This window comes from Oryctolagus cuniculus, chromosome 10, assembly GCF_051225735.1.
Source record: "Oryctolagus cuniculus isolate XC-2025 breed Fujian yellow rabbit chromosome 10, ASM5122573v1, whole genome shotgun sequence".
In the NCBI taxonomy this organism is placed as follows: domain Eukaryota; kingdom Metazoa; phylum Chordata; class Mammalia; order Lagomorpha; family Leporidae; genus Oryctolagus; species Oryctolagus cuniculus.
In genome coordinates, this window is record NC_142876.1 from 101,967,061 (window position 1) to 101,977,631 (window position 10,571).

General features: G+C 56.5%; 1 protein-coding gene across 13 annotated transcripts; it reads left to right on the forward strand.

Moving 5' to 3' along the window:
- Positions 1-57: 57 nt before the first annotated feature.
- Positions 58-10,332, forward strand: CCDC51 (coiled-coil domain containing 51). 13 transcript variants are annotated; one of them, XM_089306318.1, is made up of 6 exons: positions 77-180; positions 533-621; positions 6,927-7,056; positions 7,250-7,569; positions 8,783-8,947; positions 9,337-10,327. In XM_089306318.1, exons 4-6 carry the CDS (start codon positions 7,258-7,260, stop codon positions 10,084-10,086), a joined length of 1,227 nt encoding a protein of 408 aa, XP_089162444.1. In that variant the 5' UTR covers positions 77-180; positions 533-621; positions 6,927-7,056; positions 7,250-7,257; the 3' UTR covers positions 10,087-10,327. The 13 variants fall into 13 exon arrangements, with proteins under 13 accessions (XP_051707616.2, XP_089162444.1, XP_008258816.2 ...); XM_008260594.5 differs by lacking the exon at positions 6,927-7,056; XM_089306324.1 differs by lacking the exon at positions 6,927-7,056 and having other exon boundaries at positions 7,371-7,569.
- The last annotated feature ends 239 nt before the right edge of the window (positions 10,333-10,571 follow it).

Here is a 10,571-nt window from a genome sequence, read left to right on the forward strand (position 1 = left end):
GCTGCCGGTCCCACCCCTTGCGCTAACATCAGGACGCGGGCCCGCTGATTGGCTCCCAGATAGGAAGTTGTTCTCCAGTTGTAGGAGGTGGGCGGGCGCTAACGGGTCAGAGGTCAATTGAGTGGCAGACGCTCCATCAGGGTTGCAGCTTTGCAGCTCCGGGTGCTATTGGCGCGCCAGGTACGGGATTGTAGGTTCGTCCCGCCCGGTGAGGATCCCTGGCCCCGGGAGGGGTCCTTCACCAGGCCAGGACTGCGATCGTGTATGGGAAAGCTCAGCAGGTAGAGCGAATGGCATGTGCCAGGGCCTTGAAGCCGGACGCGTTCCTGGAACCGAGGAAAGCCGGCGGCGGGAGGGAGATGATAGGAGGGGAAGTGGCAGCAGTGAACAGGGCCTGAGTCCCCGGGTCCTAAAACTCTGGAAGTCACTGTAACGAGTTCGAGTTTTATTATATGGTCAGGGGTGCAACAGTTTTCGATTTCGGCATTTTTATCCAGTACATTTTTTGTTAAGTATCTGCTGTATCCGACAGTATTCTAGGCAGTAGACACGCGCCTCGGGACAAGATAGCCTGCCCCGGCAGAGCTGACATTCCAGTGGGGGAGACAGACAGTGAGCCAAGTAAGTGAAGTACATAGCACAGGTCAGGTGACGCACGGGTGGAGACGCACAAAGCGGGAACTTGGGCTAGAAGTGCTAGGGTGGGGTGGGGTGGTGGTTCTGATAGGGTGGTCAGGGGAGACCTCTCCACCAGGGGGCACTGGAGCAAGTCCTGCGGGAGGGAGGCAGCGAGCAGGCCTGGTGCGCTGCAGCAGCATCAAGGTTGTCCTGTGATCCGGGAGCTAAGGAGAGGAAAGCTGGGGAGATGCGGTAAGCGGCGGGTCACTGTAGACTCTGGAGAGCGCTGGCTGCTACCCGGAGAGATGTGGGTGATCGCACCACTGTGAAAGCATCGCCGCTACTCTGTTGACCATAGAGGGCAGGGGCTGCAGCAGACACCCGAGGCCTCTGGGGAGGGCTTTGTAGCCCAGTGGGTCAACACCCACGCCCCGTGCTGGAGTGCAAATTCCACTTCCCACCCAGCTTCCTGCTAGTGCACCCTGGGAGGCAGCAGGTACAGGCTCAAGTACTTGGGTCCCTGCCACCCACATGGGAGACCCGGATGGAGCTCTGGGCTCCTGGCTTTAGCTTGACCCAGCCCTGGATGTTGTGGGCATTTGGGGAGAGTGATAGAAGATCTCTCTGTCACCTGCCTTTCAAGCAGGTGAATGTAAGTGAACCTTTATTTTTTATTTTTTTTACGATTTATTTATTTATTTGAAATTCAGAGTTACACAGAGAGCAGAGAGGCAGAGAGAAAGAGAGAGAAGTCTTCCATCCACTGGTTCACTCCCCAACTGCCTGCAACGGCCGGAGCTGTGCTGATCTGAAGCCAGGAGCTTCTTCCAGGTCTCCCAAGCGGGTGCAGGGGCCTAAGGACTTGGGCCATCTTCTACTGCTATTCCAGGCCAAGGCAGGGAGCAGGATCAAAAGTGGAGCAGCCGGGACTCAAACCCGCGTCCATATGGGATGGCAGCACTGCAGGCGGCAGCTCTACCCACTGTACTACAGTGCTGGCCCCAAACCTTTCTTTTTTTAAAAAAAAAAAGAGGTTCTTGGGATAATACAGGAAAGAGATGTTGGTTGTTGTGACCTCTTGGTAGCATTGGCAGAGATAAGAAGAAGAGGCATTTTTTAAAAATTAGTTACATTTTATTCAGAAACCATAATCAGATTACTTTCTCACAGCAGGTTTTGGGTCTTGAAAAATAAAAGGATAGGCCGGTGCCGCGGCTCACTAGGCTAATCCTCCGCCTGCGGCGCTGGCACTCCAGGTTCTAGTCCCGGTCGGGGCGCTGGTTCTGTCCCGGTTGCTTCTCTTCCAGTCCAGCTCTCTGCTGTGGCCCGGGAGTGCAGTGGAAGATGGCCCAAGTGCTTGGGCCCTGCACCCCATGGGAGACCAGGAGGAAGCTCCTGGCTTCGGATCAGTGCAGCGCAGCACCGGCTGTAGCGGCCACTTGTGGGGTGAACCAACGGAAAAAGGAAGACCTTTCTCTCTGTCTCTCTCTCTCTCACTGTCTAACTCTGCCTGTCAAATAAATAAATAAATAAAAGGATATCAAATGTAGGGAAAGCATACATAATACTGGACATCATGACTTAATTCCCCAGGGAGGAGGCATTTTGGATTTAAGCAAGTGTTGTTTGCTGATAGGCTGGTCTGAGGCAGGAGAGGAAGTGAGCAGTCAGCGATGATACAAGACTTTTGGCCTGGGCATTTGGAGCTGGGGTTACAAACAAGAAGGAGAAAGCTGTTGGAAAAGCACATTTAGGAGGGGAAATAAGATCCCATTAGATTTTCTTTCTTTTTAAAAAACTATTTTCACTTCATTTGAAAGGCAGGGGGAGAGAATGAGAGACAGAGCAGCTAGAAAGAAATCTTGCATCAGCAGGTTCACTCCCCAGGTGGCCACAAAGGCCAGGGTGGGGCCAGGCTGGAGCCAGGAGCCAGGAGCTTCCTCCAGGTCTCCCTGGTGGGTAGTGGGGATCTACTCATTTGGGCCATCTTCATCTACTTTTCCCAGGCCATTAGTAGGGAGCTAGATCAGAAGCGGAGCAGCCAGAACAGGAACCTGCCAGTGCCCATATGGACTGCTGGTGTCACAGGCAGCGGCTTTACCCTCTGCTCCACAGCGCCGGCCCCCCACCTGCTGGTTCATTTCTCTAATGCCTGCAACAGCCAGGACTGGGCCAAGCTGAAGTCAGAATCCTGGGACTGAGTCTGGGTCTCCTGTGTGGGTGGCAGGGACCCAAGTACTTGAACCATTATCTTTTTTTTTTTTTCTTTTCAGCATCTAGGTTTTTATTAATGTAAATTCTTAAAAACAAGCATCCATAGCTGTGGAGGGGTTGAGGGTGGGGCAGAAGGGCGAAGTGGGGGGAAGGAATTCTGCTCTATTGGCAATAAAGCTCCAGATCAGTCCTGTCGTGGATGTCACTGGCCCACAGCAACATGCAGTCCTTGAAAATCGTGTACCCTTCTTAACCGATCTTGCTCCAACGGGTGCCAGCTCAGGCTGCAGTCAGCTCCTTCAGGTCCCCGATGGTGTCATCATCCACAGGTGAGGTTGTGAGACGCCACAACCTCACTCCAGTGCTAAACCCCAACTGGAATTCCAATCATTATCTTTTACCTCCCAGGGTGCACATTAGCAGGACACTGGATTGGAAGTGAAGTAGTTCAGACCAAGCTGTCTGATACGGGATGCAGGCATCTCCAGCTAACTGCCCACCCACCCCATCCCCTTTGCATTTTCAGGCAGACTGGGAAGCCAGGGTGCCGTGAGCAGATGCAGGACAGAGCAGTATCTGAGTGGAGGAGGAGGTGTGGAGGCTGGGGCGTAGGTTGGTCTCCCTGAGGAGCCCTGAGTCTTTGTGTTGAGGATCTGAAATGGTGCAGATTCTGGCACTTGGGAAGGTTTGGTGAATGTAGAAGTTTTCTTTCTTGTGTTTGTAAAAAGGATAAAGTCTAAGGATGGATGTTTGAGGAAAGGAGAGAGTCATTCAGATGGAGAGGGATTCAGAGGATGGAATGGGTTTGGAGGTGCAAGATTCTGAACTTGACCCTCAGGGCCCTACTTCTCTTGGCCTCTGTCCACCTATCCAGGCCCTCCAAGATCCAGTTTCCTCTGCCTCTGCTTCCCAGCCCCACCAGCCACTGGACACGGATGGGAACAATGTCAAGGACTTTCCACCATTTTCTCTGCCAGGAATGTTTTTCCTTTTGCTGTTGATTTTCATTTCATTTGGACGGTAGCGAGACAGAGAGGTCTTCCATTTGCTGGTTTACCAACCAAATGCTTGCAACAGCCATGGCTGCGCCAGGCTGGAGCCAGGAGCCCAGACCTTCATCCAGGTCTCCCACATGGGTGGCAGGGACCCAAGCCCCGGAGCCATCACTTCCTGTTTCCCAGAGTGTGCATTAGCAGGAAGCTGGAATCAGAAGTGCAGCTGGGACTTGAGCCCAGGCACTTGGAAAGGGATGTGGGCACCCCAAGCAGTGTCTTAACCATTGTACCAAGTGCCCACCCCCACCTTGCTGGTCAGGGGCTGGAGCAGGGAAACACCTTGGGGTTTACTGACACCTTCCGGCCTGAAGCAAAAGTCCCCAGCGTCCCCAGACTTCCTTCCTGGCTATGAAATACGTGATAAACTCACAGGGAAGCTGGCCGCGGGAGGAGTTGCCAAGGAAGGCCACGCTAGGGTGCCATCTGGGCAGACAGATGTAGGAAGAAAAGTGGCCGCGGTGGGCAGGTGTCAGGGTCTCTCACGGCAGGGTGGAGCTTCACCCAGCAGGTGGCTGGAGCAGAGCAGAGCAGTGATGGAGAGAAGGAAGAAGGGGAGGCCTGAGAGATGCTGGGGCTCGTTGGCCACTGCCAGGACTGGCATTCGTGCCCAGTGAGGTGGGGGCTGCCGCAGTTTAAACAGAGGATGTGAACTGACTTCGATGTTAACAGATCCTTTGGCTGCCGTGTGGAGAGCAGGTTGTGGGGGCAGGGGAGGTGTTGCACCAGAAACTGTGGGTGTCATTTCTGCCAGGGATGAGTGACCATTCTGGGGTCCGAGAGTGGGCAGCTGGTAGAGGAGAGGCCGGGAAGGGAGGCCGAGAAGGTTGGAGGCAGCCGAGGACGAGCAGTGATTTCAGGAAGAGAAGGTGTTGAAAGCTACGGAGGGACTGGAAAAGCAACCCGAGAATTCCTGCTGGATCTAGCAGGGTGGAAAGTTTTTGTTTTGTTTTAAAAAAAATTTACTTATTTGGGACTGGCACTGTGACATAGCAAGTAAAGCTACTGCCTGCAGTGCCGGCATCCCATATGCGCACTAGTTAATGTTCTGGCTGCTCCACTTCCAACCCAGCTCTCTGCTATGGCCTGGAAAAGCCGTAGAAGATGACCCAGGAGCCGGCGCCACGGCTCACTAGGCTAATCCTCCGCCTTGCGGCGCCGGCACACCGGGTTCTAGTCCCGGTCGGGGCGCCGGATTCTGTCCCAGTTGCCCCTCTTCCGGGCCAGCTCTCTGCTGTGGCCCGGGAGTGCAGTGGAGGATGGCCCAGGTGCTTGGGCCCTGCACCCCATGGGAGACCAGGATAAGTACCTGGCTCCTGCCATCGGATCAGCGCAGTGCGCCGGCCACAGAGCACTGGCCGCGGCGGCCATTGGAGGGTGAACCAACCGCAAAGGAAGACCTTTCTCTCTGTCTCTCTCACTATCTACTCTGCCTGTCAAAAAAAAAAAAAAAAAAAAAAGATTTTATTTATTTATTTGACAGGTAGAGTTACAGAAAGAGAGAGAGAGAGAGAGAGAGAGAGAGGTTTTCCTTCCATTGGTTTGCTCCCCAAATGGCCGCAACGGCCGGAGCTATGCCCATCCAAAGTCAGGAGCCAGGTGCTTCTTCCTGGTCTCCCATGCGGGTGCAGGGGCCCAAGGACTTGGGCCATCTTCTACTGCTTTCCCAGGCCACAGCAGAGAGCTGGACTGGAAGAGGAGCAACCGGAACTAGAACTGGCACCCATACGGGATGCTGGAGCCGCAGACGGAGGATTAACCTAGTGTGCCACAGCACCGACCCCTTGGGCCATCTTCTTCCACTGTTTTCCCAGGCCATTAGCAGGGAACTGGATCAGAAGTGGCACATCCAGGACTCGAACCAATTATCATATGGGACACCAGCATTGCAGGCAGAGGCTTAACCCACTGCATCACAATGCTGTCCCCTTAATGGAGGTTTTAAGGGGCCTCCAGGGGAGCTGCATTGGTTGTGGACTGAGACCCAGTGAGAAAGGTGGTGGCAGACGCTGTCTTTGGAGAACTGTTGGGAAGGAGAGAGGCTGCTGTGTCTGGTGGGGCTGCAGGAGGGTGTGTTTTGTTTGCCTCCATGAAAAGCCCACCTGCAGGCCGCAGTGGGTCACAGCCCTCGTGCTCGAGGCCTGGGGGGCTCAGCCGACTGCTGGCATGGATGGCGAGTACTCCCTTGGGCACGGTCCCCAGCCTTATGAAAAGGGCCCAGGGGTTTGTGGCAGCAGTTTGGGACCATTGTCCCAGGAACTTCCCTTTCTGTGGCTGTTAGCTGGGGTGCGCTTTGACCAGAAGTCACATCCTACCCAAGCAGCTTTGTTTGCAAGACTGCCTGAGCTCTCCAAAGATGGTTCCCAGGCCAACGTGAGGTAGAGGAGTCTGGGATGCCTTGGGCAGGCCTCTGCTCCCCAGGCCCTTACCCTTCAGGCCCCTTTGTGGTCTGTCCCCATCCCCCCCTCCCTCGGCTTTTCCCTTTCTAGCCTGATTGGTTGGCCACCAGGTGTCACCCTCACAGCAAGACTTGGTCCTGGAAGCTTCCAGGTTCGATTTGCCCAGAGTAGGATGCAGCTAGAGCGGGTTTTTGCCAGAAATATGGGTCACCTGGCCCCGTCTTCAGGGTCCTCGGAGTCACCGCTCTGTTGGGCCTGGGGAAGGCCTGACCCTGGATGATGGGAGACTCCTGTGCTGTTCAGGTGATGGAAGTGGGTGTCAGGAGGGCCCCACATCAAAGCAGAGCTGCAAAGGGAAACATTAAAGAAGCCTAACCTGTTGAGCGGTGACTAAGGCTGGAGAGGAAGCAGGAAGCTGGTGGATGGCGAGGGGTGGGGGGTGGAAGGAGCAGGGCCTGTGTGAGCCCGAGAAGAGCTGTCCTCGCACAGAGAGCAGCTGCCCGCCCCCACCGTGCCCTCCAGGGAGAGCCTGGCATGCGGCCTTGCCCAGATCCAAGCTCCGCCATCCCAGTACTGTGGCAGCCCCGGGGTCTGGGAACGTGGACCTGAGGGTCTTTTACTGAAATACTCCTCGGCTTCCCAGGGAACCGTCCTGAATCTCTTTGGGGCTTTGTCGGCGTGGACCCAGCTCAGGTTGAGACCTTTCTTTGACGTTCTCAGAAAACCAGGCGCCAGGACACTCATCACAGTCACAGCAGAGAGGCGAGGAGCAGGTGGGTGGGGTCTTGGAGGCAGGTGGGAGCTTTTGTAAGTTCACCCGCAGAAGTGTCTGCTGTCCAGGAGCGCCCCGGGCCCTGCCCCAGCACTCCGCTGCCTGGGGGCTCGGTTCACTGGAGATGAGTGTGCTCAGAGCAGCCTTAGGCCTTTCTCGGCTTCGACCTGACATGTCTGGCGTCCCCCTCACAGATCTCCTGATGACGGGGTGCGGCCCTGTGTTTGCCATGCAGCACGTCGTGGGCGTGCCCCACGCGCTGGCACGGAGAGGCCTCCTTGGAAGGGAACTCTTTGTGACCAGGACTCTCTGCAGCCCAGGCCCCAGCATGCCCAGGCAGAAAAGACCTGAGGAGGTGGCCCTGGGGCTGTATCACCGCCTCCCGGCGCTGGGAAGAGCCCTGTGGCACAGCGTTCAGCAGCAAGCGTCCTCCACAGCCAAGACGTGGTGGGGCCGCTACGAAGAGTTTGTTGGACTCAACGAGGTTCGAGAGGCCCAGGGAAACGTGACGGAGGTGAGGAGGGGAGCAGGGCGGCTGGCCCTGCCCCGGACCTGGGAACTGTAGCTTGCAGGCTGACGTCATCAGCCGTGGTGCTGTGAGATGGCAGGCAGCCTTGCCTATTCCTAAACCATCATCACTAGACTCATTTCTCAGTAGAATCCTGGGCTGGACACTCCTGGAGTGAAGGGCTCTATGTAACTATACCCCTCACCCACCTAAAAACAGTCGCAGTGTGCCGAGAAGTCCCTGGCCATTGTTGTTTTAAAGACTTACTTATTTGAAAGGCACAGTGACCGAGAGAGGGAGCTTCCATCTATTTGGTTCACTCCCCAATTGACCACAATGGCTGGGGCTGGGGCTGGTTCAAGCTGAAGCCAGGAACCCAGAACTCCATCTGGGTCTCCCACGTGGGTGGCAGGGACCCAAGCATCTGGGCCATCTTCCACTGCCTTCCCAGACACATTGGCAGGGAGCTGGCTCTGAAGCAGAGCAGCCAGGACTTGAACCGGTGCTCCAACATGGGATGCTGGCATCACAAGTGGCAGCTTACCCTGCCGCACTGTGACCTGGCCATTACGTCCATTCTGTAGGCCATGGAGCACTTTCTGCATTGCCGGGGGTCACAGCAACTCTTGTTCTGGATGTGACTATAACAGCCCTTGTGAAGGGCCCCCAGGAAACAGCAGACTGTGCTACTGTGGCAGCAGGAAGGCACTGTGCCGTCTCTGTTCCCATTCCAGCTTAGGCATGGGGCTGTGCAGAGAGGTGGGCACACTGCTGTCTCTACGCTTACAGACTCTGAGCTTGCTTGCCCTGGGGCCCCTGGGGCTATGCAGTCAACAGTACCCACAACAGTGCTGTAAGGCATGAGTAAGGTAACAGGCAGCAAGCCGCTTAATCGGATAAGTCCCATGCCGTAGCTCGTATGAAACCAGAGGTGGCTGGGTCTGGTGGATACGGATTGTGTGCACTAGCTGTTTCCAAGTTTCTCAAGGGTGTGTTATTTCTACTTGAATGGACAAATCCAGTAATTCCGATGGGCATGGCCCAGGGCTGCTCTTTGAGCACCACTGGGTGAGCCAGGATTAGTGTCCAAGGGACTGGTTCCACCCTCTGCAGCTGGCACCCAAGGACCTCTTCCTAGCCAAAGCCTTTTTGGGAATGGGGTTGAGCCCACGTGTGTGTGGAGAGAAGGGGCAGCCAGCCTCCGTTGTTCTCTCCACAGGCAGAGAAAGTGTTCATGGTGGCTCGTGGGCTCGTCCGGGAGGCTCGGGAGGAGTTGGAAGTTCAGCAGGCCAAGCTGAAGGAGGTGAGGGACCGCTTGGACCGCGTCTCCAGGGAGGACAGCCAGTACTTGGAGCTGGCCACGCTGGAGCACCGGATGCTGCAGGTAGGCGCCCTGGGAGGCAGCCCTTCCTCACCCGGACCCGGATGGCAGCCCGTGAGGGAGTGGGTGGGGACCCTAACTGGTCAGAGACTCCCACGGAGAGAGAGAGCCCCAGCCTTCCAGGGTGCTGAAGGGGACAGCCCAGGGCAGTGTAGTCAGGGAGCCAGAGTGCTGGCGATGAAGTAGCATGGAGGAGGGGCAGCTGGATACTGGTGGAACCCAAGACTGCTCATGAAACCATGCAGCTCGCTTCACCCCACCAGGCTTATGCAGTCTTCATCCAGCACACGTCTCCCAGGCAGGAACTGGGTGCCAGCCACAGGCGGTGGGCCACCTGCCAGTGGCCACGGCCGCAGGGTCACTGCAACACTAACCCGGCTTCGTCCCCGCAGGAGGAGAAGAGGCTCCGCACAGCCTATCTGCGTGCAGAGGACTCCGAGCGAGAGAAGTTCTCCCTCTTCTCGGCGGCCGTGCGGGAAAGTCACGAGAAGGAGCGCACGAGGGCCGAGAGGACCAAGAACTGGTCCCTCATCGGGTCCGTCCTGGGGGCCCTCATTGGCGTGGCTGGCTCCACCTACGTGAACCGTGTTCGGCTCCAGGAGCTGAAGGCTCTACTGCTGGAGGCACAGAAGGGGCCTGTGAGTCTCCAAGAGGCCATCCGGGAACAGGCGTCTAGCTACTCCCTCCAGCAGAGGGACCTCCACGACCTCATGGCGGACCTGCGAGGCCTGGTGCACGCTGGCCAGGGGCAGAGCCCTGGGTCTCCGGGAGGTACTTCCCCTCCCCAAGACAGAGATGTCCTTTCAGCTGCTTTGAAAGAGCAGCTCAGTCATTCCAGGCAGGTCCATTCATGTCTGGAGGGCTTACGGGAGCAGCTCGATGGCCTGGAAAAGACTTTCAGCCACATGGCTGGGGTGGTGCAGCTTGCAAAGACAGCAGCACACCCAGGCCCGGAGGAGCCAGCAGACAGGGCTCTGCCCAGCTCCTTGCTAGAGCAGGGGGCCGTGATCTTGGCACTGTCGGACATGGAACAGAGGCTTGAGGCCCAAGCCAACAGGAACACCGTCTACAGCACGCTGGTCACCTGTGTGACGTTTGTGGCCACCCTGCCTGTGCTCTACATGCTGTTCAAGGCCAGCTAGCCCAGAGCCCCCTCCAGCGAGTCCCAAGCGCTCGATGTGGGTGAGGATTTAGTCGGTGAATCCCAGCAGCGAAGTCAGCCTTCGGAGATGCACACGACCTCGGCCTGAGCCGCTGCACCTTCAGGCACACTTTGCGTTGTAGGCAGTGTTTTACATGAATTATCAAAACGCTGCGCTAATGTCCAATTAAAATATCTTCCAAGTTTGTTTTATGTAAAAAAATGTACAGAGACTGAATTTCGTGCATTGAGAGCTGAGATCCGGGACTCGAGGGTCGGGCCCCTTCCGTTCCTGCCTCCCCGTGGTCCTCTGTCAGGGCTGCCCTGGACACACTTGCTCCTGAGGCCTGGTTTTCTGGATTTCCTGGCCCTGTCCTCTGCTTGCCTGACCTGCCCATGTCAGGTGGCCTGGAGGCTCTGGTCAGTGCAACCTCACCTGCTTGTGAGTCAGCCCACTTACGTCACTTCCGGATCACAGGGGAGAAT

What these genes read in the sequence shown, in the direction of transcription:
- CCDC51 (XM_089306325.1), top strand. An exon ending in GGAGACAGACAGTGAGCCAA is followed by an intron (nt 622 to 7,249) that starts GTAAGTGAAGTA and finishes TCCCCCTCACAG; the next exon opens with ATCTCCTGATGACGGGGTGC. An exon ending in TGGAGCACCGGATGCTGCAG is followed by an intron (nt 8,948 to 9,336) that starts GTAGGCGCCCTG and finishes TCGTCCCCGCAG; the next exon opens with GAGGAGAAGAGGCTCCGCAC.